General features: G+C 38.6%; 2 protein-coding genes across 3 annotated transcripts; one reads left to right on the top strand and one right to left on the bottom strand.

Moving 5' to 3' along the window:
- The first annotated feature begins 460 nt into the window (after window positions 1–460).
- FZR3 (FIZZY-related 3) lies at window positions 461–3,784 on the top strand. The gene is made up of 10 exons (XM_089160507.1): window positions 461–1,124; window positions 1,439–1,561; window positions 1,728–1,832; window positions 1,930–2,109; window positions 2,354–2,416; window positions 2,509–2,703; window positions 2,795–2,896; window positions 3,012–3,074; window positions 3,251–3,319; window positions 3,442–3,784. Exons 1-10 carry the CDS (start codon window positions 639–641, stop codon window positions 3,493–3,495), a joined length of 1,440 nt encoding a protein of 479 aa, XP_089016633.1. The 5' UTR covers window positions 461–638; the 3' UTR covers window positions 3,496–3,784.
- Window positions 3,785–4,086: 302 nt separating this feature from the next.
- On the bottom strand, window positions 4,087–27,158 carry LOC149010150 (syntaxin-61-like). 2 transcript variants are annotated; one of them, XM_089160509.1, is made up of 8 exons: window positions 26,941–27,158; window positions 26,150–26,221; window positions 10,394–10,507; window positions 6,838–6,951; window positions 6,434–6,633; window positions 5,721–5,811; window positions 5,361–5,426; window positions 4,087–5,145 (listed from the first exon to the last, which is right to left on the bottom strand). In XM_089160509.1, the coding sequence occupies exons 2-8, from the start codon at window positions 26,201–26,203 to the stop codon at window positions 5,035–5,037; spliced, it is 750 nt and encodes a 249-aa protein (XP_089016635.1). In that variant the 5' UTR covers window positions 26,204–26,221; window positions 26,941–27,158; the 3' UTR covers window positions 4,087–5,034. The 2 variants fall into 2 exon arrangements, with proteins under 2 accessions (XP_089016635.1, XP_089016634.1); XM_089160508.1 differs by having other exon boundaries at window positions 4,088–5,145; window positions 26,917–27,158.
- Between the last annotated feature and the right edge of the window lie 466 nt (window positions 27,159–27,624).

The raw sequence follows: 27,624 nt of genomic DNA, 5'->3' as shown, positions 1-27,624 counted from the left end.
TTTTGCTCTTATTCCACTCTCAAAATTCATTTTAGGTAAAGTACAATTCTAGAGTAATGATTAAGGCAAAATATCTACTTAATAAAAAAAAATAATCTCTATTTACTCTTATTCCTTCTTGTTTGATATTTCAAAATGGTAAAATTACGTTAAGTAGTCATTTTAGAAGGAAAAAAAAAAAACAAAGAAATTACAGTGGAGAAAGAGTAAGTAGAGATATTTTTCCATATGAATGTAGAGAAATTGGGACAAGTAGTAATTTTAGGAAAGTGTAGGGGTAGTGTAGGGAACAAAGAGGAGCGTCAAGAATGACTTACCAATCTTGAGGCTCCAACAGCTACATTTTTGTTGCCCAATAAATAATAAAAGAAAAAATTCTCACCCCACCTAAACTAAACTAGCCTGGACCTTAAATTCGACCGTTGAGCTTTAAGCGAAAGTTTAAATAACCTCACAGGCATACTCTTTTCTCTCTCCCCGAACAGTATAGCCGTTGTGAGTCGATCACCTCTCTTTCCTTGGACAGAGAAGTGAAGCTTTCCCAGCATTAGCTTCTCTACTTCCCTGTCCTCCAAAGAGAGAAAGCTCAAATTTTCAGACGCAAAAGAAGAAGAGAAGATTTTAAACCCTAGCTAGATATGGATTCAAGCCAAAGGAGGAAAAGCGGGTTAAATCTCCCCGCTGGGATGACTCAAGGCCATCTACATCTTCAGGCTATTTCACCCGTTTCGTCGCGAGCGATCTCTAATTTGTCATCATTGTCTCCTTCAAAGGGATCTTGCAGCGATAGATTCATACCCTGCAGATCCTCTTCAAGGCTTCACACTTTTGGGTTGATCGAAAATGCTTCCCCTGCTAAAGAAGGGGGAAACGAGGCTTATTGCAGGTTGCTGAAGAACGAGCTTTTTGGGACTGATTTTGGGTCTTTTTCTCCTGCAGGTCCAGGTCATGCTCAGCGTTCGCCTTTGATGAGTCCAAACAAGAATATGTTGAGGTTCAAGACCGATCCATCGAGTCCAAGCTCGCCTTACTCACCATCTGTGTTTACTCATAGTGGAACAATTTCCGGGGAGGTTTCAACGCCACCTAAACCCCCTAGGAAGGTTCTCAAGACACCTCACAAGGTTATACCCAATCTATTTTCATGAGTCGCGACCTTAAAGGTCCATTAGTTAGATTTGTAGATTATCCAATGTGTAAGATTTATCAAATTTTGGGTCAAAGCTGGGGACTTTGCAAACCGTTGCATTTGCAAAGGGTTTTGAAAATTCCTTTTCGAAAGAGTCGCAGGTTCTAGCCTCAATTTATCAATTTACGTACTAATTGTTGAAATTCTAGTTTATCAGATGTACCTTTTATGAAAAGTGATTTAAACCTAGGGAGTTGCAGATTGATGAGAATGAAATGAGATCTAAAATTGTCTTCTAATGGATTGCAGGTTCTAGATGCTCCCTCACTTCAAGATGATTTTTATCTGAACCTTGTAGATTGGTCTTCACAAAACACTCTCGCAGTTGGATTGGGGACCTGTGTTTATTTATGGACTGCATCGACTAGTAAGGTTAGTATGGCTCCATCATTTTGGTGATTCTTTACTTCTCAACTGGGTATAGTTGATTTTGAGTAAAAATATGATTATCAGCGAGAAGATGTTTTCTAGGCCTATAAATCATATAGTTCTATGGGTATTTGATCTATGGCTTTTTCTTTTCAAATGTTGTCTGTAGGTGACAAAATTATGTGATCTGGGACCTAATGACAGCGTGTGTTCAGTTCAATGGACCCGTGAGGGTTCTTACATATCAATAGGCACATATCTTGGGGAAGTTCAAGTGAGTTTTTGTTGTTCAAGAATGAAAGCAGCTAAATGGGAAACAAATTTTATAAGTACCCTTGAGTTTTGGTTAGTAAATATGAGATTTGCCACAGGTATGGGATGGCACTCAGTGCAAGAGGGTCCGAACCATGGGTGGGCATCAAACTAGAACTGGAATTCTCGCATGGAGTTCACGTATACTGTCTTCTGGGAGCAGGGACCGAACCATACTTCAGCATGATATTCGTGTCCCTAGTGACTTTATCAGTAAGCTTTCCGGCCATAAATCTGAGGTAAGCTTTCTCTTCTAATCTGTGAATAAAACCTGAATGTTGTGGCACATGATCAAAGTTATGTTTGTCCACAATATGTACTGGCACTGGCATCACTGGTTGTATTTGGTAGTCTGGAAACACTCCTGGAGCATAATAATATTTTGTGTATTCTCTGCATGACCCACCATGCCTGAAAGCTTTCCAGCCATTGCCAAATGAAGTCGATCTAACAAATTTTTTTCCCTTCCCGTTTGAATGTCAGGTATGTGGCCTGAAATGGTCCCATGATGATAGGGAACTTGCATCTGGAGGAAATGATAATCAGGTCCATCATAAATCCGTTAATTATTGACTGTTTTGAATATTTTCAAACTTCTAGCTAAGTACTAAATCACATAGGTGTTTGCCTTTCCTCAGCTTTTGGTCTGGAACCAGCATTCTCAACAGCCAGTATTAAAGCTTACAGAGCACACTGCTGCTGTCAAGGCCATTGCTTGGTCGCCGCACCAGAGCAGCCTTCTTGCATCCGGAGGTGGAACTGCTGATCGGTGTATTCGGTTTTGGAACACCACAAATGGAAACCAGCTGAATAGTGTGGACACAGGCAGCCAGGTTTTGTCTGATTTATATAAGGAATCATCACTATAGAGTCTTCTACAATGATTGGATAGTCTAATTTTCAATTTATGGCTATCACTTGCAGGTCTGCAATCTAGCATGGAGTAAGAATGTGAATGAGCTTGTCAGTACTCATGGATACTCCCAGAATCAGATTATGGTGTGGAAGTATCCATCAATGAGCAAGGTACAAGGATGATGATTTATAGGCAATGCAACAGTGTCTCAGGAAAACTTAATGGAGTGAAATGAGAGCTTTCTCAGTATTTCTTTTGTGCTGAAACTGAATTTTGATGTAACAGGTTGCAACCTTAACTGGCCATAGTTTGCGAGTACTGTATCTTGCCATGTCACCTGATGGGCAGGTAATCACTGCTTACATTCATCGATTGTGCATGATGCTGATCAAACATTGAACTAGTCCATTGTATTTCCTCTGAAGCTGTAAATTTTTTGTTGCCTTGTTAAATATGCAGATGTCGTCAGCTAATTTTCTTCAAATTCATTAGTTAACACTGAAACTGAACTTTTTTTTTGGCAGACTATTGTTACTGGAGCAGGAGATGAGACCCTTCGATTTTGGAATGTATTTCCTTCCATGAAATCACCAGTAAGTGTGGTCGGTCACTCAAATAAATATCGAAGTTCCTGTTCTACTATGATTTTCCTCAGTTGTAGTTTCTGCCCCATTGCACCACCATAACTTAGCTCTTGTCTCCCTAAAATGTGCAGGCACCAGTCAAGGATACTGGACTCTGGTCACTAGGAAGAACTCATATTCGATAACTATTGTTTCCAGAAAGAAGCAGCAGCATGGATATGTAAAATATGATTTCAAGATACTTAACCCGAAATTACAGCCTAAACCACCCCTTCCATTCTTGTGCCATTATGTGGATATCTTTGCTTTGCACTCCCAGACATCTATGATTTTTGGATCCTTCAGAACTGTAAATCCCTTCCCACATCCACCCTTCCCCCTTTTGTTAAAAATTGTATGTAAATCTACATAAATAAATACTAATTTCCCACGTCAATAAATTGAGCTTTTCATGTCTGTTCTGTTCATGGATCTAAAGGTTGTTTTCGTTTTGCTTTATATGGATCCCAGCCAGATCCAATCAACACTGTTCGGAGCATTAAGGCATATACAGTAAAGATGATTCGGCAGGTATGGCACAACTAGGCATGGTCTCCAGAAACGAGAATCGAATCAGTATAGTAGAACTGGAAACAACCATGACCATTCCCTACTCTCCCCCACCTGATGTGGCCGATATTCTCCCTATAAAACCTTAGAACTCTGCATTTTTCGGATTTAAGGTTCTTGAGACCGATTCTGGCTTCAAAACCTTTTCAGTAAGCACTGGAAATGGACGGATCAAAGTTTTACTTTTACCAGCTAGTAGATCTCGTGCTTGGCAGGGTCTGGGATACCCAGGGCGGACTAATTTTGATCATTTCTTTGATCTCCTTCATTTTGTAAAGATGCACCGCGTTTTATTCTAGAAAAATTTTCATCAACTTTTTCTGGGTAGAAAAAGATTCATCAATTTCCCAACAGACTGAAATGGATCCCATGGCTTAAGAGTTGGTTTCGTAATCAATCGTGTATGGCAGATTGAGAAATCCTGTTAACTTTTATTTTTGAGAAAGAATTGAAACTTTTTTCTCTTCTTTCCTCATCTTTTCCTCATCTAAGGCTTTTCTTTGATTGATTCCTCCACCTTATGGTCTGAACATCAACACCAACCAACCAAACACACTTCCTCCCTCCCCACCCACAAAAATGAAAAAAGAAAAGAAAAAAAGGAGTCAAAATGAAAAGAACAATTCAACCTCATAGCGAAGCTTAGATTCTTAATAAACAATTAACCCAGCCTGAGATTTGTGCATCAGAAAGAGAAATCAGAAAATGATTAGGAAGTCCGGTAAAAACTAAATACATAGAACATTGAAAATAATTATAGAACACTAGAAGGCAGTGCCTCGTACGATTGAGTGGAAAGAAAATCACCACTGAGTTGAAATGCAGCAATATAATCTGCTTAAAAGTCAGAAAGAAACGCCTCCAAGGGTATGTGGAATCCCCCCAAAGTGCCAGTCTCGTGTGTAATCATCATATTTATTATTTGCATCTCAGTACACATTTTGAGGTCCTTTTTTGTTGTTCCGTGTGTGAAAATTTTAGCTTCAAAGTACCAGTGTGGCGGTGGACCAAAACAGTAATCACTTTGTCTGAAATTCTTACATCCTAGATACTCTCCTCTTCACAAGCTCTCTCCCTCCTATGTATAATCAGCCGGATAAAATTGTCTCTGAAGCTTAGGTGAGGAAGACCAAAACAAAGAGAATGATAAAAAGAATCACCAGAAAAGCTATAATCATAATCTGGCCCTTCACACCAGCCTTCTTCATAACCAAAGCTACTTTCTTCTGCAATAAAAGCATTTTTCTGTTAGATTACTGGCATTTGTATTAACTGGATAGGAAACAACAGTGGGATTTGGCATAGATCTAAATTTAGCGAGACAACACAATGACCAGAATCTTGAATTTTATTGAAATCCATTGTTTGATCAAGATCTTGCATCCTTCAGAATGAAGACTCTCAAATGTATTGACTTGTTTTTTCTTAGAACACGACTAACCTGGACAAATTCAAGACGGTTTTTTGTACTATCCATTTCCAAGCTCAGTTCTTCTATAAGCTTTTCCTGAGTCACCCACAAAAGATATTAGCAAATACAATCAAATGATTATGGTCAAGGCATCATGCTTTATTAAATGAGGAATACTGAAGTCTCATTTTTTCTGCTACTTTCTTCACCACAATTGCTATCACCATAACAAGAAACATGACCGGTACGGGTTAAAAGCAATAGCCCCAAGCTTTAGAAAAAAAACTACAAATCTAAATGGTTCCAGAGCTGTAGCAGATGTAACAGTCCTATCCGCAGAAATAAAATAAACAAAAAGGGGAAGAAAAAAAAAATTTGAGAAACAATAACCTGTCCAAGTAATTCTTCATGAATTGTAAGCCCTACACCTCCGATTTTTTCCACACTTGCACTAAGCTCATCCAGCTCTTGATCCTGTTGCCTACAAATATCAAGAAAGAAGGCAACAGAAATCAATTGATTGATTAATCCAACTCAATTGGTAACATGAAATTTAACAACAAAAAACACACAGTTTCAGATGCCTTTGGAATTTTGGAGATTATCATCCCCTGCCTTTTCTAATTAATCAGGGGAAAAAATACTAAACCTCATGTGGACTTAAAGAACTAGCTCATTACAAATCGCAAAAACACTTGGTATGAGGTCCATTTGATCCAGTAGGAAAGTTGAAATGAAGTTTAATTAGGGCAAATCATGTATGGCTTGCCTCATTTCCCAAATGCACTATCACCTCTAACAGAAACCCAGATCTGACATTGATATGGTTGATGACCCAGCAAACAAATGGTTAGGTATTCATTTTAGTGTGTTATGGAGATGATATTCAATTACAGCAATGGGCTTATGCTATGGGGATTTGGCAGCATCCAAGTGCTGCCTTCTGTCTGTGTCCCAGCATTGTTGTTTTTGTTTCTGCTGTCCTTGGAAAAGTGATTATGGGAAAAATTGAATGACATGAAGAAAAAAAATATGATAGTCATCTAAGCAGATGGTAATAATTAAAGAAATCAACAAAAAGAGGAGAGAGAGCAAAAGAATACTTTATGAGAAGCAGTTGCCTATCTGATTCAGAAGATATAAAATCATCAGCATCACGCGCCATGTGGTGGTCAGATCTGCCTGTCTGAAAAGTACGACTATCAGGAAGCCTCATTAGTTCTTGACGCATCCCATTCAGACCAGAAGTGACTGAGATGTTCTTTTCCTTTCCAGGTTCTACTGCTTTCCTCACAGTACCCACCTAACAAAATACACAAATCAATTTCATAATATAGTCTGCTGAAGACAGTTTATGATAAAATCTATTCAAACTGCTAAGCAAGATTCAATAAGGCTCAAATTTGTAAAGTTTAGGATTACTTCTCTTACAACATAAATGGACAACAAATTTACCAAATATGATATTGGAAGGTTGCCAAATTTGGTAAGGTGATTGTAATTCTACCTGTGTACGAGCAGTGCTGATCCATTTCCTCCGTTTTTCAAGTTCCGTTTCATTAATGCCATACCAAGCAGGATCTCGAGCTGCCACTGTGATGGTCTTACTCAATTCATCCACCTTCCTACGAAGAAAGTAGGTCTTTAGCAGCCATTGAAGAGATGTGATAAATTATCAAGACCAACAAAAAAGGAACTGATACGAACAAAAAGAGAAGTAGATATTAAGGAGATTTGTTTACACGAGCCAACGTTAAAGTACTAGTTATCAATTGTTTGAAGAGTTACACATGGAGAGTTAAAATGACTACGTGAACAGTGAGCCCTGGATGTTTTGAGTATTGTTAAAGTGTACAAGTATATTTGGTATTACCTTAGTCCAGGGATGTTTATAATCAAATAGTTTACCTCCCTATCTCTCTTCTTTGTTTCCTTCAATCTCATTCTCTGCTCAAATATAATTTACTGTTAGTGAAGTAACATCGTAACAGAACTTCACTAATTAATGAGCTCTCCCTTTATAATTTTTATTTTCTACAGCAAGTCTTTGGAGATCAAGCGTCTGTGCCTGACTGGTATCAGGGGTTTATAACCCATCAATTTCGTATCTCTTGTTGCCACTTGCCACTTGCCACTGAGTTGCTTTCAGTACTATGATCATGGTTGAGCTCCAAGCATGCTCCCTATTAATTCTGAGGCCAGAGATGAGAGATGCAGTACTTGTTCGACCTTGGAAGTGTCACAGACAACTTTAGACAAGGTGATATCAACTGAAAACTAGATTCAGATAAACACATTTTGACTGAAAATCATCTGAAAACACACCTCCTCAGGTAAACCACTCATATTTACGGACAAGATCATATAAAATGGGTAAAGATTAAACTAGAAGTCACAGAAAATAGAATCCAATCAAAATTACCTCTGACGATGAGAGGTAGCAGCATCACTCGCAAGCTGGGCTCAATTGGCACCTCCAGGTTAACTATATCTCAGCTTTATGGTATTGATCATGACTTTTGTTACCCAGTTCTTTTCATCCTGCACAATTATCACAGGGTCGGTCCCTTTACTGGGCAATTTATTCATGGTCAGATGCTTCGGCTCAAAGCTGAAGAAGGGTTTATCTGGCCATCTTTGTAGAGAAGCAAACTGTCCTCGCATAACGCATATTTCTGTTCACATTTCATTGGTCTTAGTAGCCCCCTAAGGCAAATTGTTGACCTTCTGGTGTCGATTAGACTTGCAGGTGTTTTTTTTTCTCTTCCTGATTTCTGTGTTTCAGTGATTTGGTCTTGAGGAGGCTACATGGTTCAAGAAGAGATAACATGATTGTTTCACCATGATATGCAGTTGTGACAGACTATACTAGTTTCATCAACAGCATCAGCACCATCAGGCCTTCTCCGAGCTAAATGGGGTTGGCTACATGGATTCTCGCCTTCCAATCAGCTCTATTTGAGGCCATGCTAGATACAAGGCTAAACTATACATATCCTTCCTCACCACTTCTCTTAAGGTTGTCTTAGGTCTGCTCCTAACTCTTCTAATTCCTTTAATCTGGATTATATCACTTCTCTGTACAGGAGCATTGACAAGCCTCCTTGAATGTTGCCATACCACCTCAATCGACTTTCTCGTAGATTACCACTCATCGGAGCTACTCTGAGACCAACTGTAATATAATCATTCCTTATCTTATCCTTCCTAGTTTTTCCGCCCATCCATCTTAGCATCCTCATTTTTGCTACCTTAAATTTGTCTATATGATTTTTTTTTGACAGCCCAACACTCGGCACCATACATCATAGCCATTCGAACGACAATCCTATAGAATTTTTCTTTAAGCTTTAAAGGAATACGTCGCTAACACAAGACCCCAGACACACCTCTCCATTTCATTCACCCTATTTTAAATCTTTGAAAAACATCATCCTCTATATCACCTTTTTATTTATTTATTTATGATTGAACCAACCTAAAACAATCACTTTGAGGAATCTCCTTATCATCAAGTTTCACCACCTTATCATCCGTCCCATCATGATCAAAGTTACGAGTCCAAATCCTCTCCACCCACTACACCCATCCACCCAATTTTTCCCTCTCACAACCCACCTAACACAGGTGGGCCCGTGCGCCTGACACAAGTGGGCTGTGAGAGGGAAGATTTGGTGGACCGTGGAAGTGGGTGGAGTGGATCCGTATCACAAAGTTACAAACTAGATATTCTGTCTTTGTTCTACTTAGTTTACAAACTTTTGGTTCCAAAATTGCTCTCCATGATTCTAACTGAACAAGCAGGGTTTAGTAATGAACCCTTTACTGAACCTTAAAAGAAGGAAATATTTTTACCCACCACCTAATCTAATTTGAATAGTTTTGGTGGCACAACTACAAGGCGTGGGACCATAAATCCATTTTCCCCAGCTCAAATCCAAGTGTCTCCTACTCAAACCAGGATTAAAATACCTTATTTTTCTTTTCTCCGGATATAACTTGCTATGCTAGTAAATTCATGCTCCTAAAATTCAGGGGGAATAAATTGACATTTAGTACAAGTACCAGTTAAAAAGAAACATTTTTTATAGGGGTTGTTCTGGATAATCATGTTGGGAGACATCATAGAGGCTATGAATGCATCCATGGACGCTATTAAGTAGTAGAGAGGATGAGGAGGGGACCTCAATTCTTGACTTTGTTCTCACTTATGATTAATCAATGTGAATAAGTTTAATTTTTTTCACAAAAGAGAAAAAGGGGCATTCATCTACAAACTTGGCCATTATATAAGCCATCGTGGATTTCTTCCTGACAATAAGGTCCAACAAACTGTTTTGTAAGGACTATAAGATTATATCTAGGGAGAACTCAGCCACCAAACAGAGATTGGAGGTCCGAGATATTGCCTCGCTGCCTCTGTACCTCAGTACACAGAATCCTAAGATAGCGGAGCCTATTGGCCTAAGATCAGGAGGTGGAGCTTACATTAGATTCCCGACTTTGTTCTATGCTTTATCTTAAAGGAATCTTTGTTTGCCAGTGTGGCTCTTGGAAGGGGAGACATGGATCCTGATCCAATGGCTGTGATTAGAAAGGCAGCGGAGATCACAGCCGTTGGATCCTAAAGGATCCACATGTCACCTTCCTAGAGCCACATGGGAGATACCAATGCGGCAGCATACCAAAATTCATCTTAAAGAGGAGTGCCATAAAAAGTAGTAGGGGTATTTTTGGTATTTACAGTAGTTAGAAGTCTTTAGGTAAAATCTTACATATTTTACTTTACAAGTTTACTATATATGCATATATAGTGTGGCATATTCTTATCCCTGCCAACCTCTTTTCATCCTAGCTCTTCTCTTTTATTCTCCTTTCATTCTGTTTTCTTCTGTGTTTGAAGTATTGTAATTAATACAGTAGTACCAAGTATACGTCAATTTTGCGGATTTCTACCACTTCCTATGACATGTATTTAGGTAGCAAAGCATAAAATAGGCAAACATATAGTGTAGAAAAACATAAAATAGGTAAACATTGTGATTTGATTTGAGCCATAATACCTGCCACTCAATGCTTCCACAGCTGGCCATTAGCTCCTTTGTGATGTGGACATGCTCTCCTGTATTTGAAGGCATTTGCTCCCATTTGTGGAAACTGGAAAGCAGTTTATCAATCTGAAAAGGAAATCATGAGAGTTAGGTCGGCATCATCAAGAATCCTAAAATATGATTCACCGCAATCAAAACCCAGCCACAAAAAACTCAATTGGAAAAATAAATTACAACACTCGTGATGTGAACAAGGTTGAACCCCCTATAATTGGGTCCAAAAACAGGCCAAAGTGGCACACCAAAGGGCTGACAGAATCCTTATAAGGGTATTTCGGTCATTTGACATAGTTGGGTGTCTTAGGTCTAGGTCCCATTGAGTCCAATGTGTCGTTTGGACCCTAGATCTATTTTTTATTTTATTTTTCTGTTCATTATTTTACAAGTTATTTGAGAGTCCTGATGTAGATGAGATTCCAATTAGGTTGAGATCCCACAACTTGAGTCTACCTAAATCTCTTAACTATTAGGACTCCATATACTAGAATTTGGATTGGAATTCTCTAGAGTCAGTTAGGGGGCGTTTGGTTCCGCAATTCCTTGGAATCCGCTTCTGTAGGGAATCATGAGTCTGTGGAATTTGGTTCTGTAGAATCATATTCGTAAAAAAAAATTGTTTGGTTACCCTGATTCTGGAAAGTGAATCGTCTTAAATCTTTCACGATAATGGTGATCTATGGGAATCATCCATATTTATCTTTGAGGTTGAATTAGGTGAGTCTGATTGGAAACCACCTCTCCAATGGATTCAGTTTTTTAGTGTAAATTGTGGATTTCTGATGATTCTTGAAGAATTTGGATTCCAACTCAACGTGTGAACCAAACGATTTATTTTATTGGAGTCATGATTCCCTGGAATCTGATTCCAGGGAATTGCGGAACCAAACGCCACCTTACTGAATTTTTGGGGGGTCAAAATTAGAGTTCAAGATGGTGTCCCAATTGGAATCTTTTAAATTAAGACTCCTTTTGAATAATTAGGTGTTATTTTGTAAGATGGTTTCTCTTTATTTGTGGTTGTTATTCAGTTATAAGGGGGATCCTAGTCTATGCGGAATTCCCTTGTTGAGTCAAGTTGGGAATCCTTATTAGTGTCCAAGTCTTTTTCCCTCCACTAGTAAGGCTGTAAATAACTCGCCCTACTTCATCGTAAGACAAGTTGAATTTGATGAACAATATTATGAATTTTGGAGGCAAGTAAGGTCATGGTCCTCTTGGGAGGGCCACGGCAGATTTGAGTGTTCTTCAATTTCAGAAGTCCAGCAGCAGTCCAACCCTAACAGCAGCCTACTTTCAACTCCAAGTAAGTAAACAACAAACCCAGCCCCTTCCCTACCCTTAGCCACCACCCGAACCCTAAAACCATAATCTTTATGCCCTTATCACAACTTTTTTTATTTTCTGGAGTTTTTCTGCAATTTTCGGACTTTTTCTTAGACCTAAAATGCAAGGTCAGATCTATGGCAATCTAAGCAATAGACCTGTCCCAAACTTTAGGAACATCATCCCCTTAACCTTAGTGGCCTTCCCTCTCAACTTCAGCCCGATAGGACCAACCCTAACCCTAGTTCCACTGAAACTCTCATACATGGTAAAAAATTCGAGGGAAACTCAAGTTTCGACCGGGTGAAAATGGGAAACTTAGGTGGAAACTTGGGAAATTTCGAGGAAACCAAGGACTTTTCCGTACAAGTTTAGACAGGTTTTAGAGAGTATTTTGGGGTGGGATCCTGTATTTAAGCTAATTAGAGTATAAAGAATGCATTTGTTGTATTTTGCTAAAAAAATCAATGTAGATATGTCATTCAATGTACATAACATCAATGTAGAGTTGTCCAAAAGTACATTAAAGTACATTATAAATTTAACTACTTAAGCACATAAATTCAATATATAATTTATAACTTCAAAATAGTTGACAATAAAAGGAAAATACAACTTAGTGTTAAGAGGAGTGCCAAGAGTGGATTCATCCTATGAGCTGAGTAGTACTATGCCTGTAACATCCTCTCCTCCAACCAACGAACATAAACATCCCATGACATTTTATGCCTATGGTTGTCAAGTTAATCGACAACTGTAACTTTATGAGTCTGGTCATCAATATGCTTAAAAGAAGTAGATAACCAACCTGAGGGAATACGCAATTTGGATAGAGAAGTCAGGATGGAGGGGGTATTTGTCGTGGGTATTTGGGGAAACATGAAATAAACAAAAAAATTGAAAATTTGGGAAGCTACAAAATTTACAGGAAAAAAGTCCCAAGTTTCCACAAAATTTCTCATGTTTCCACGAAATTTCCTAGTTTTCCACGAAATTTCTCAAAATTTCCCTGAAATTTCTTAAATTTCCCCGAAATTTCCCAAGTTTCCCACGAAATTTGGGAATTTTATTTCCTCATGAACCAGCTGGTCCAACTGGGTTGAACAAAGTTTCGACAAGTTTTGACGAAATTTCGAAAGTTTCGATAGAACCTGAGGACTTTTTTTCGGTCCTCATGAGTTTCGTTTCGCATTTTCCAAAATGGGAAATTTCGGTGGAAATTTCGCAAGTTTCGATGGAATTTTGTTCTATGCTCTCATAACTGCGAAACCCTCAACCAAACCCTAAAACCTTTTAAAATTAGCATCCCCACCCCTTCTCCTACACTCCATACCAGTCCCAATGAAAACCAAGAATCCCAAACCCTTTAGCAAACACATCCTAATCCATCTAGGACGGACCTAAACTTATTAGACTTAACATGAAATTACAAAAAGTAACAACAGCCCCTCCTACCTAACAGCATCCCTTACAGCCAAAACCTGGAATTTCAATTCTAGAATTATATTGCAGCAACCACCGAAACCCTAAGACCCTTCTATTCAGACTTAAAACCCCAAAACCTAATTTTGTACTTATTCCCAGATCTGAAACCCAATCACAGCTTAGTATTAACCCTTAAACCCACATCCCTTCAACCCTCAGCCTGGCCAAAACCTCCAAGACCTAAGCGTAACCTTTGCCAACCTCAAGAGCTCTTCAATTACAAGCTTTTACAAACCCAGAAGACTGCTGGTTCACAGAAGTAGGATCCAGGAGTGACCCAATTTTAGGTTTAATTTCAAATTCTGAAACCCTAGAATCTGGGTTTACATCAACTGGTCAATCATAAATGCAAAAACTTATGTAAAATTGCCATGTTTAGCTAGCATGGTATAGGGGAGTTGGGTTCAAGAAGCCCAACACCCTACGAGAACTGTAAAAAGAATTGCATAGAATTGAAAGAGAAAAACAAAGAGACAAAGCACTGTTCAACATAAATGTTAGTGGGGTAGTGGGGCTTGACCATTGAACCACTAATAGATTAATGAGGGACATCAAGGTCAAATATCTTGATTGAGTCAGCAACCAAAAAGAACCAAATTATTGTTAGTATTCTAATTCTCGACAGACAAGGTTCTGTAGTCCTGTGTGTAGAACACAAGATTTCTGTCTCAATTCATCATCACATGCCATGCCACACTGAGAAATTCTGACCCAGAACCATATTAATAGGTTTTAGTTGATTCACACATTTTCTTTTCTAACATTTGTGTTTGGCTAATTGGTCATATGCATCAAATTTGAAACTGCCATTTCGACCATAAGTCTTTGGCAGTTGGTAGCATAAATCAAGGGAAAGAAGTGACTAAGGAGTTATAAATTATAAGTGCTGTTTCAGAGAGTTACTAATTCATTTATTATTCTCTTCTTTACAGAAAATATGTAAGCTTAAGCAAAGCTAGTACGGTGGGAATGTGGAGTTTGGACCAGTGAATATCTGATCTCACTTGGAGCTCTGTTCTTTCTGTTAGACTTCAGCCATCAAGTACTACTCAATAGCCGCTTTTCTGCTATATTGCAGTCCACTGCAACTCTGCTGCTCTTGAACCTTATTCACAGGTCCCACTGATTTATGTTGAAAGATGGTAATTTTATGATTTTCAATCTAGTAAAGCTAATCAACAATTTGATCAACCCCACAATTCTTGGTCTGTGCCAGTGACCCGCTCGGTCAATTGGCACTGTGTTGCCACCTAAAGGAGATCTAGGTTCGATTCTATGGGAATGACACCATAACATGCTAGCTCATGGTTCAAGAAATAGGTGGAGTCCATCAACTTTTACCCAAAAAAGTTTTCAGCTTCAACCTGGCCTGAGAAGAGACTTTAAGTGAAAAAACTAGTCATTCCAAGTTTCAACTAAAATTACATGTTTTAGTTGGAAGTTTGGTAAGTTCTAGCTGTTCCATTTTGTTTAACTGAAATGGTACAAGTAAAACCATCTGAGTTTTGGCCCATTAAAATTTGTGGTTTGGACCAAAACCTGCTGTTCGCCTATAAACTTCATTTTTACCTTGATTTTGACCATCCCACTTCCAACTCTTAGCGTACAAGTCACCTACAGCCAACATTTAGTAGATTCTACGTAGTGTTAGGAGGAGTAATCTTCCACACATGCTTTCGTTACTTGATCACTTCCATCTTTGCTTTCAGAAAGGGGGCACATGAGTCTTCTCAATTAGCTAGTCTAGATCTTCATGTTCAAGATCTCTTCCTTGCATCTCTTATCTATCTTAAGGCTATCTCTTTTGTCATGAGGCTTCTCCAACCTCCTCGAACTTCTTCTTCTTCTTCCTCCTCTAACCTTTCACCTGTTCCTCTTTCTTCTAATCCTAAGGTCGATCTTCTGTATGAAATTAACTATGTCCCTGATCAAGAAAAGGTGTTATCTGCAAACCAAATCCATCCCACTAACTTTCCTTTGCTCAATCCCTATTCCGTTTTCCACAAGACTCCTGGATCTAGTACTATTAAAACCTTGTTGAAGTCCCAAAAAACCCCTGCCATTAAAGAAATAGTCCAAGCTAGCAGTTTTTCACAATTCCATGTGGATTCCACTGGCAAGGAGCAATATTTTGTTATTGATATATCTCCAGATCTCATTAAGCAGTGGCTCTTGCAAGGCTATACGCATCTACATCTTGGTGCTCTTAGACTTTCTATCACTTTCCATGGCAGAAAGGGAATTCTAGCGATTTCCCAAGTCAATTTTCTGGATTCAAGATTTCTTAAGTATCCACATGCCATTATTAGTCATCTCCAGACTACTCTGAATGTTGGCACGGTCTTCTTCACAATTTTCCCGAATTACAACATTCCATTAGCAGATCGATTGCTCCCTCAGGCTTTGAAGCTCCTGGTGCATATCACTGGTTCTCCTCAGGCAACAGGCTCTATAGCAGCCACTCTTTACTATCAAATGTGTTATCAGCTCCAGAATCACTCTTTTGATCTGGATACTGGACATACTAAGGACACTCTATTCATCAAGGTTGATGCAAATCAGTCGGTTACTGCCACTCAAGTGCAATCCCACGTGAAGAGCTTCTACAACTTCTTCCTGATTCATGGATTACAAATTATGAGGCTAGTCATGCTGAACCTGAACAGCCTCCGGCCTTAACTTCTACAAATCCAACATACAAGCAACTTAAAGAAGGATAGACAGAAATCAAATTCCCTAAGCCAATGGCTTTTATGCTTGTTCCTATGGTCTTTCCTTAGAAGCCTCAGTTATCTCGGGTGCCGATTAAGCTTTTTCATCTGATGGGTCTCTTGTTTATGCTTTCCAATCTCCTTCTGGTCACAAGTTCTTTGATGTTTGTGACTGTTCAGACTGCCCTTGGTGAGGATGATGAACTGGAACTTTCTAAATCCAGACCCAGATCCTGACCTCGGAAGCATGATCCTCTTTTGGAGCGCTACCACCAAGGATGTCCTAATGTAGGTCCCCTTGGCGAATCACATGGTAAATACCAGTTTATTGTGGCTTATGGTTCCAAAAAACCATGCTCACTAGGATGTTGCCTGACTTCAGCAGCCAAACCTTCTTCTCCACCACATTCTTTTATGATGCATGACAGTTCTTCTTCCATCAGCAAGTCATTTCCTCTTGCTAATACTTTTGAAGATGATCAACAACGAAAGCATGTGTGGAAGATTACTGCTCGTAACACTATTCCTTCAGATGGCCACAAAATTGAAAATTCTTCCTTAGAAGCAGCTCTTAATTGGCAAGCAGAAAATGCACTTGTTCAGAATCAGTATCTGCAGAAAATTGTTTCTTATCAAGAAAATACCTCCATGCAACTTATGCAGATCATCAATGATCTCAAGTACTTGAAAAGTAAAGTTGAACAATTGCACAATGAACTTCTGCAGCTTGTCATGAATCCAAATGTCCAAGCAGTATCTTCTACCATGGCAGCCAAAGAAAGGGAGAAAAGATTTTATGAATCTCAACTCTAGTACAAACAGCAGCAGTTGCAGAAACTCCAGCCCACAAGCTTTGCTCCAAGTTCTTTTGTCCCAACAGTCCCTCAGTACATGCATAAGAAGGTGACAACACCATTCCAATATGTGCCACCATCACCTCCAGCACCATCTTATCTGTCTTTTGATCTTTTGCGAGAGTTTGCCCAACAAGCTTCCCCAGCTCCAGTTCCCTCACTTTCTGGTTTTCCAACTCCTTCTTCTAAATAAAGAGAATTTCTTACAGATCTCTTGTTAGAAGTATGTGAGCAACAGCGAAACCTGGCAAAAAGAAAACCACCTCCAAACTCTCATACACCCCCTTCATGTGGATCTCTTGAACCCCCAACTAATCCCAATGTGTTAACCTCATTTCTTCAGACCCTTGTCCAAACTCCCAAACCCATGGTTCTTTCTGCCAAACCAGTATCTTCTGGCCCATCTGAACTTGAATTTGAGCATGAATCTGAAATATCTGAAGATCCTCTTTTGGAACACTTATTTTTAGCCAATCTAGATGGTTTCACCCCTAATCCTATTGTGGATGACCCTATACCAGAAGATCAAATGCCAACCCCTCAGCAAATACCCTTCACACCTGCATACACTCCTTTTGGAACACTTATTTTTAGCCAATCTAGATGGTTTCACCCCTGATCCTATTGTGGATGACCCTATACCAGAAGATCAAATGCCAACCCCTCAGCAAATACCCTTCACACCTGTATACACTCCTTTTGGAAACCATGAGCCAAAGCACTTCTTCACTTTGGATGATATACCAGTTACAGAATGGCCTTATTGATTTCAAGAATTTCATGCTTGGCTCACGGGAGAACGTTTACATGAGGGTTCTTCAGACAACACAACCATTTGTAAATTTCTAACTCGTACAACTGGTGCTTTGAGAGAATGGTATCTTGGTCTTGGTGCTTATAGACAATTACAATGGGCTCAATTACCTCTGTCACAATTCATCTCTGCTCTGTACAGTCAATTTCTTGGTGATTTAGCTAAACGAAATGTTCAAGAAAGAGAAGATTTCCTCAAGATGAAATGTTGTTCCCTGGACAAGAAAGATCTTCAAAAACATTATAAGTGTATGCTCCCCAAGTTCTTTGTCCTCGGCGAACTTGATGACCTAAACCTTAAGCAAGTCTTTGTGAATTCATTTCCTGAACCACTTGGCACAGATGCTCTCAAAGATCTTGCCACAAAAGGTCAAACCATTGATTCCAGCTTCGTTGGTCAGCTCTACCAAGCTATCTTATCTTCTCTGGATAAGCTCTGCCGACAACATACATTCCTACAACAATGGGAGAAAACACAAGTTAAGCTTGGAACTTCATGCAATACCTCTCACCTTCAGATCAAGTGCAAAGACTCCAATTGTACGTGTCCTACCAAGAAGAAGTCTCATTTTAAAAAGATGACTACAGATTCTTCTCGGTATGACAAGCATCGATCTAACAAGGATAGATCTATTCTCCGAAAAAAATCTCGTAGGCATTGGAAGTTTCTTCGAAAGAAAAAATCTCGTGGGAAGACTTCCGAAAAATGTTATGTCTGTGGACAGAAAGGTCATTTTGCAAAACATTACCCCAGAAAAAGAAAGAAAAGCTCATCTAGATGGCTCATCAATTCCTCCTCAATTCTGCTTCTTTAGATGATATTGATGCCGATGTTGAATCTCTCTATAGTCTCTGTGATGAAGAAGATGATGCAACACTCTTTATGATTGATCTCCCGGAAGATCTTTCAGACTTAGAACTTTCTACCTCTGGTGGCGAAGAAGAAGGACTGATGTATCAGGTAACCTCTCCCGCAGAATCACATTTGCCCTCCCTTCCTTCTCAACCCAGAGTATCCTGCAAATCTACCTCTGTCATCCTTCCCTTAGCCCCTGTAACCATCCAAGAAACAACATGGACCAAACCAATCAAAGTCATTGCCTACTTTGACACGGGTGCGTCTTTTACCATGCTTTCCCCTGATATCCTCCCTCCTGCTTCATGGAAGACATGCCATCAACCTCTCTTGGCAACAAATGGGGAATCTTTTTCTGTAAATCTCATTACTAAGAACCCCATTAAGATAAAGCTCTTTCCAACCTTGGTCCTTCACCACACCATATTAGGTTCGCATCTTCCAGGCAAGGATTTGCTTATTGGATTTGATATCCTCAGCAAATTATCCTCTCTTCGGTGGAGGTCAATCTGGTCTTACCTACAAAAAACAATTCTTACCTTAGACCACAATACCCAGTCTTTTCCTTACACTTCCCTTGGATGATCTTCGACAACAATTCTTACAAGATTGTTGTGCCTCCAATCATACAGAATTTTTCCAGAAATGTGACCATCCTCTTTGGCATAATCCAGCATTCTACATTCGCCTTCCTTTCAAGAAAAATGAAGATGTAAACCTGATAAAGGCAAGTCATTCTGGAATGAACCCTACACACCTTGCTATGGCTCGGCAAGAAATTCATCAGTTATTAGCCCAACAATTGGTTGAACCAACTACATCTCAATGGGCTTGTGAAGCATTCTATGTGAACAAGCGAAGCATAACAAGTTCGTGGAAAGCTTCATCTTGTGATCAATTACCAGCCTCTCAATGCTTTCCTTACAGATGATAAGTTGCCCCTGCCTCATAGGCCGACACTTTTGGCCCAGCTATCCTCTGCACGAGTTTTTAGCAATTTTGATCTAAAAGCAGGATTTTGGCAACTTGGTATCCATCCTAAAGAACGGCACAAAACAACATTCTGCATTCCAGGTCACCATCTTCAATGGACAGTCATGCCCTTTGGCCTCAAAATAGCTCCTTCTCTTCCAAAAGGCCATGCTAAGACTGTATGCATCTCTTGAAAGCCAAGCTCTTATATACATTGATGACATCTTACTGTTCTCGGACAATCTTGAAGCACATGAGCACTTGTTAGAAAAATTCTACCGGATCACCACAGAAGCAGGTGTCATGTTATCCCCCTCAAAGTTCACTTTGGCAACCTCCTCCATTGATTTCCTTGGAGTCACCATCAGTAACGGCTCTTATGCTCTTCAGCCTCATATTGGCAAATCTCTTTTGGATTTCCCTAATACTCTTACCATTTCTTAGCTCCACAAGTTTCTTGGCATTGTCAACTACATGACAAAATTCATTCCTCACAAAGCGGAGTCCACACAGTTGTTGCACGGCCAATTCAAGAAAAATGCCCCTCCATAGACTGACCAGCACACTGCAGCAGTTAAGAAAATCAAGCAAATTGCTCAAAACCTCCCTCCATTGGCAATTCCTTCCAAAGGTACCTGCATCCTCCAAACAGATGCCAGTGACAAACTATGGGCAGCAGTTATCTTGGAAAAAATTCAAGGCAAGAGACAGGTTTGTGGTTATAAAAGTGGCCTTTTCACTCTAGTAGAACAGTCCTACCACAGCACATTCAAAGAAATCCTTGTAGTCAAATGTGGTATTGAGAAATTTCAATTTCATCTCATAGGTCATACTTTTCTGATTGAGATGGATATGACAGCATTCCCTCATATGCTCTAATTTAAGCCAAAAATGTTGCCAGATTCTCAACTCCTCCGGTGGGCACAATGGTTTAGTAAATGGTCTTACACAGTCAAGCATGTCAAAGGTAAACAGAATGTACTAGCAACCTTTCTCTCCAGACCTTTGAAGCCACCTCCAGGCATCCAATATGTTCTCCCTCTTTGTTTCCCATTCACCCCTGGAGCTTCCCCTTCTCGCCCCCTGTATCCTCAGACGACTCGTCGGATGACAACATTAGTCCAGCTCATCTTTCTAATATACCTCCTCCCATATACAGTGACATTTCTCGTCGTGCTATTATTAGCCATTGCCGATCTACTTATCAGGATATCTTGCAGTTCTTGTCTCTCAAATTGGGATATCGGAAGATTGGTCCAAGTGTCATCCAATTTACCCCTATCTCACTCTATTCAACATCCAGCATACCTATACTTTCGAAAAGGAGTGCTATGTGTTTTTTCATAATCTCTTTGTGGTACATAAAATAGCCCTCTACTTCTTTTGTTATGCACTTGCCCAGTATCTTCGAGAATGTGTCCGCTACAGTTATCTTCCTCATTACTGGTACCAACCCGCTTATTCGTACACTAGAAACCGAAGGATATATATGCGAAGACACGAGGCTTATCTTGTTGAATTCCAATCTCTCGAAGACTGACTCCTCTTTTTTGAATCACACCATGACAAACAAGCAATCATTTTTTTCCACCTAGACCCGGATCATCTTCATCCAGCTTTTCATCCTGATCCAGCCCTCCAGGACCCAAGCTCCCAAAACCATTTCATGTTCTATAATGCTAGTCATTCTATTTACACTGTTCTAGACCATGACCTGTATGCACTTCGTGGCAATGAAAATCATTGTGAGGAATGGCGTGAGTTTCAAGTTGATATGGCTGAAATTAATGGCATCAATCCCTCCAATATCCCAGCTCAGTTGTTTGGCCCTGAAGACGCATGGGAATTGAATCATGTACTCAATGATCCTGATGTTGCGTATATACTCTCTGTTTGGCATGAATATCGGGTGGATCATTACAAAGATTTCCTGGAAAGTCTGTCTAATGATGATCAAGATGACTAGGATTTAGATTCTGATTAAGCTCCGTGGTATAAGTCTTGTGTACGTATTTGTACCGTATAAAGTGTGTAATGAGTCTGTATACGTTAAAGTGTGTAATATAGAATGTTATGTACGCAAGCAATGATGTCATGCTCAAAAATATCTCACTGCATTTCATTTGAGTGTAGAATGAGTTTGCATTTCATTTCATTCTCCTTGCTCTATAAAAGGAGACTACTAGTGTGTAAATGCAAGGTTTGAAAATATTAGTAAAGTTATTTTATCTTGTGTGTTATTTTTATCTTCTTCATAGTTCTTTGGTTTCTCTGGTTTCATATTATCCTGAATGATTATCTAACCATTTTCATTCATATGTGTTATTCTTATCTTCTTTATAGTTCTCTGGTTTCTCTGGTTTCATATTATTCTGAATGATTATCTAACCATTTTCATTCATAGTTTGGTATCTATAGTTGAGGTAATACCCTTTTTCCATAAAGTAATTATTTTTGGGGCAAAAAATATGGTAAACATGTAGTGGTAAGGCTCCAAGTTTAATGTTAGACTGATAGTATTAGCAGATCTACAACTTCAAGGGGTCAGATTTAATATATGTTTATAAATTAGTTTTGAATTTTCTGATCTGAAAATTTAGTTTTCTTGCAAACAAATAGTTTTTTTCCATTTGAAACTTGTTAATATTAAATTTATTTTAATTGCAAATATTTAAACTATCATAATACTGAATGATTTTTCTCCATGTATGACTTAAAATTTCACATTTTGATTGGTTACACTATATGTTGTAAGTAATAGCATTAAATCGTGTGTAGCATATACTATCTTTCAGAAATACATAGGCAAGGAGCAAGGTATGTCATACACTGCCAACCTACTATAACAATTTAAATATGTTTTTTTTCTCCTAACAATACAAAGGTTACGCTGTGTATGGGGACACTTCATCAGTGCCTCTGCCACATTCCAGACCAAAATATGGTTGTTTGACTGCCAAAATAGTCAAATGGAACCAACCACTGGACTCCTGCAGAATTTAACCATAGTACAGTTCAAATCTGAAATATTTTGTTTCAACCAACCAACCAACCTCATAATCCTTGCTCAAGCTTGGGTTTTTCCAATGAATTAGCACTGCCACCCAAGGATAGACTCAGGTTTAGAGTCTCTAGGAATGCATACTGCAATATATAGTGAAATCAGTGATACAGGCTTAAGCTTACTCGTTGACTCCTAAAGCTGTTGAGCTATAAACATACCCCAAAAAAAATGAGCTGCAGGCTATAACACTTGCAAATTAGTTTCTCTTATTATTATTGGTTATTACTAAATTTTCAAACAGCTGAAGAGTTGGTCAAACTATCCATATAAAACAAAGATTCCATTGTGCCAAATGCCTCCAACCACCCAAAAAGGTAATGGCAAAGCAAATCACCAAAGATTGGTTCATATCAGGAGGATACAGCATTATGCACCTGCATCAGTTCTGGAATTATTTTTGAAAGTGATTTTGATCCAAGGATCAACAACCTTGCCATCCCATTGTCTATTGAGCTCATCTCAACCATTGCTTGGTTGCATGGGCTCGGGAGTTTGGAATTTTTGCCTTCAATGCAACTTTAGCTGAGGCTGATCCTGACATGCTACCACTGCTGTGTCTTTAACTGATCTGATCCAACCCTAGGTATGAAAATCTAGGGCTGCACACCGCAATATACCATAAATGCAGTGACACATGCTTCAGCTTAATCATCCACCCCAAAAGTTGTAGGCTTGTAGGCCAAAGATGAACAAAAAGTTTTGTTGGTTGCAATTGAAACACTTAGGAATTGATTTCCCTTATTATTGCAACTGATTTGTAAAGTTTCAAATTGGATCCTGATCTTGTTATTTTTACTGGATGAATAAAGAATCCATTAACCCTAAAGGAGAGAGAGCGAAGTGGGGGGTTGGAAGGAGAGAACAAGAAGAGTACAAAGGGCAGAGCCATACCAAGGACAACATGGCTCTAAGCAACAGCAAACAAAGGAAGGGAACAAGGCAGAAAAGCCAGACTAAAGAGCCAAGACAAACTCAAGGCTCGAGCAGTCCATAGAGTCCCCAATATACAGAACCATGTTTGATCAACTCTCTTCGCAGCAAGATTTGGAGTTGAACCTCTTCCTACATGAAACTCAAAAAATTAAGGTCTAGTTTTACTCAGATTTTAAGTTGAATATTTATTGCTTTCTGAACAAGTCACGCAAGCCCACAAAGGTCAGCTATTTTTCTCCATAATTTGTTTCTTATGTTTGCTGTTCCCAAGGTGTCTGCAGATTTTCAGAATAAATATGGATTGATTTCTTTAAATACCTTTATCTATATTCCTGATCCTTTTCTACCCCTTATTTTGTTTTATTATGAAGATTTATTTCTATATTTCGTAATTCCTAATATATATCCTTTCTTCTTTGTCTACATTATCAATCCCTTAAGTTTCTGTTTAGTTGCTAAATTTCTCATTTGTAAATACTTGGTTATTTACACTTGCAAGGGCCCATGTGATCCCAAACAGGGTTTTCAAACCAGGCGATTGCATTAGATATGCTTAAATCTATATAAACCCAATCAATGAGCAATTCATTCTTGTTTAAGGAAATGGACAATGAAAGTGGTTTAATGATCAACCCCTAGCCTATTTCATGACAAACAATCCTCTTTTCTACCCTCCTCAATTTTATACACTTCAACTTGGAGTTAAGGAGGCCCATTAACATTAGATTTTCTAACTACATCATAAAGTTGTGTAAACCAAAAGTTCACTTAGTAAAGGGACTTTTTGACCAAAATGAAAGCTTGAAAAACTCATTGAAACTTTCAAGGAATGGTAGAACACCGATGGACATTAAGAAAGGGAAAATAACAAATTTATCAACTCAACCGTCCAATTTGATTCAGCCCAACTAAAACGATAAACAGACAAGCAGTGAAATGAACAGGAAGGAGAACGAACCAACGGTTATTCACCATAAAGTAGAACATCTTGACCATAAAATCACTATTAGAGAAGAGCCATTATTCTACCGTAAGCTCTTTAATCTGTACCAGCTCCTATGGTAAACGCTATAGATTAGAACTGTTCCTGCTTTTACTATTAGTCCAGATCTCTTTAGTAGTAAAATTAAGATTGGCAGCCTTAAATTTGACTCGTATCAGCACTCAAAACTGCTGCGACAACACAGAAATAAAAATATCATCCACAAAATTCTACAAACCAAAGTCCTAATCAAATTCAACTTCATAATAGAAAAGAAATTGGTCATAACTTTTTAGGACAGTTCAAATAGAAAGGTCTTGGTATTGTTAAAAGGTTACCAATCTCAGCTTTCAGATGCTGAAAATAAGAGCTGTGGGAGTTTGCAAATTAGCTTAGAAACAGACAAGATGGCCCAGAAATAAGACAATGCTCAAAATTAAAATTCCATATCCAATTCATGCATTCTTTGCCTCCCTTGAAATGAATAAAGAAATTCTTAAGACAAATTTCTTTTTCCCTTTGCAAGAAAATAAACTATAGTTTGAAGTTCAGACATAGAGATGCGAACACATACCCTTGCCTTGCACAAAAGATTTCCCCGCATTATGAAACCTTAAAAGGGAAACTTAAGCACTAATGTGCTGTAAAGACCTTTTAGGGCAGGCCTTGGAGAAGCTCCATTGTGACCGTAATGGGTTCAAGTCAGGAAATAGCCTCTCTGAGAAAGCAGGGGTAAGGCTACATACTTTGTGACCCTCCAACACCATGCAATGGGAGGAGTGTTGCACATTTGGTATGTCCTTTTTGTATGATTTCTCCTCTACTACCTTCTTTGTTAGTCAGTCATAATCACTGAATCCAACATACTGCATCATCAAATATTTAGAATCCTATTCCTTCCTACATTCACTCCAAGCAAGTGAAACAGCGCCCATCTGTACAGATTTTAGCATTAATACATTCTTCCCTGACTTCTTGTTGTAGGTGACATTAACAAAATGGATATAGCCAAGTGAGAAGAATAAGCTAATTATGCAACATGATACTATTTATAAAGAGCCCTGATCTCGCAGAATTTAATTGAAATGACCACTGAAATGATCTTCTGCATCGAGTGGCACCTTCTACTGAAGTGCAGAATACTACTAGATTGGAAACTCAATATGATCGTATCACTTAACCAAATTGCATCTCTCATGATAGATTTCTTAAAGTTTAATGAATAAGGTAAATTCATCTTCTATAGAATTGAAGTAAATAGTCCAGAACTATGGAGCACAGTGAAAACCATTCAAGCAAAAACATAGGGTTGGGGCCACTTATTGGTCCTCCACCTTTACCAGTAATTATAACTCCTTCATATCTAGGTTGAACCAACCAAACAGTTCCCCCCTTTCATTAATCAAGTGCAATAATTTGACAACTACGTAAGTCAAGCGATTAACCAACAAAAGAAAAGGATTTCAGCATCAGTGTGAAAAAGAAAAAAGAAAAAAACAAAACAAACAAACAAACAAAAAACAAACAAACAAACAAAACAAAAAACTTACTTTGATCAAGAAAAATGACATAAAATAAGATCTCGTGTCTTCCATACAGAAATAAAATTAGTACCAAAACACGTTGGTCACCATGAGGCATGAACCTAACAACACAAAAAATTAATTACCGCATTCATGTGCAGGCAAACATATAACCAATCAAACTTCACTTACAGATTGTTGAATTTCCTCTTTAACAATGTAAAATGGATCTTGAGCTGAAGACATATTCCCGACGATATTGTCCTACATATATAAATAAAATTAACTCCAACAAGAGAAAAGATCAGACACGAATATACTAACAAATATAAAATTAATGAATAAAGGGTGTGTTGGTTAAATTTACACCTTAGAGACTATATTACTTAAAAGATGATAAACTTGGGGGGAAAGAATCTATCAAACTGTGCATGTTTGGCAAGTAAAGAGAAAATTTTAGAGGAATTCCATCAAATGTTGAAATAAATTATTTGCAGACTTTTTCGACCTCTAACATTCAAGTACATTGTGACGCGGACCAGATTTAACTGAATTATCAATACACTTTGGCAGATTAAAGCAAAGGAATCGAGCATAATTGAAACGGGTTGACGGGATGATAGCATAGCTGTCAAGACACCGTCTAGAACAAATTTTGACCAGACGTAACCATTCGATTGCCTATTAAAATATGAATTTGGTCGTAGAGTTAGATCCAGAAGATGTTTTGATGAAAGACAAAACCAATTCAGAAAAAAATATATATACATATATGCTACCTAGAATGACAGAATTAAGCAAACAATAGATGCGGAAAAGAGACAAAGAGAAACACATGGAGGCTATCTCGGTTGATTTCAGTTGAAAGCAAACCAAAAACGAGAAGGGTTTCTAAAAAATAAAAATAAAAATTCTCGTCAGCTAGGAGTTCGTAACGACGAAGCAAGCAAATCTTGTACCTTATAGATGTGAGAGAGATCTACCCGAAAACGGCAATGGCGGGAGGAAGAAGATGGCTTCGCCGCGGGATCTAGTGATCTGATGAGTATGAGCTCGTTATATGCATCGGAACTGACCCAGGAAATGCATAAATAACAGAGACTTTATAGTTTTGGTCGCCGACAACTACTGCGACTCCGGTACTGTATGTTGAAGCTTCGTCGAATGCATACCGAAATGGAAAATAAAATAAATAAAAACTTTCAATCGGTTTTCTTGGAAGTTGGAACGACTTCAGTCGTCATTTATTATTTATTTATTTAATATCCAAAATAAGAGACCTGCTGAATCTTGAAGTCCACGTGTTAGATTACAATATAGGGCAAGTTTTGTTTTTTTTTTTTTTTTTAGGAAAGGGCAAGTTACAACACCCACTATTTTTGTGGTAATCATCTACTATTATCTTATAAATTATATGTCACCCGCATGCAAATTACAAATTATTCACGTTTAATTTTGCTGTTAAAATTGGTTATGAAATTACCTAAATATTATTTGATGCCATAGCGGGTGAAGAAAGACATCTTTTTCCTGTCACGAAAACTGTTCTCCACCACCGGAGACCACCCACCACTGCTGACAACCAAACCCCCTCTCCGCTGACAATTACAGCCACCCTCCCCCCCCATTTCTTTGATTGATTGTATGGGTGGATAGTTTGATAATAA

This window comes from Hakea prostrata, chromosome 7, assembly GCF_041222555.1.
Source record: "Hakea prostrata isolate BN-2017 chromosome 7, UWA_Hpros_2, whole genome shotgun sequence".
Classification (NCBI taxonomy): domain Eukaryota; kingdom Viridiplantae; phylum Streptophyta; class Magnoliopsida; order Proteales; family Proteaceae; genus Hakea; species Hakea prostrata.
The sequence above is the reverse complement of the archived record's forward strand: the minus strand, read 5'-3'. Positions and strand labels throughout refer to the sequence as shown.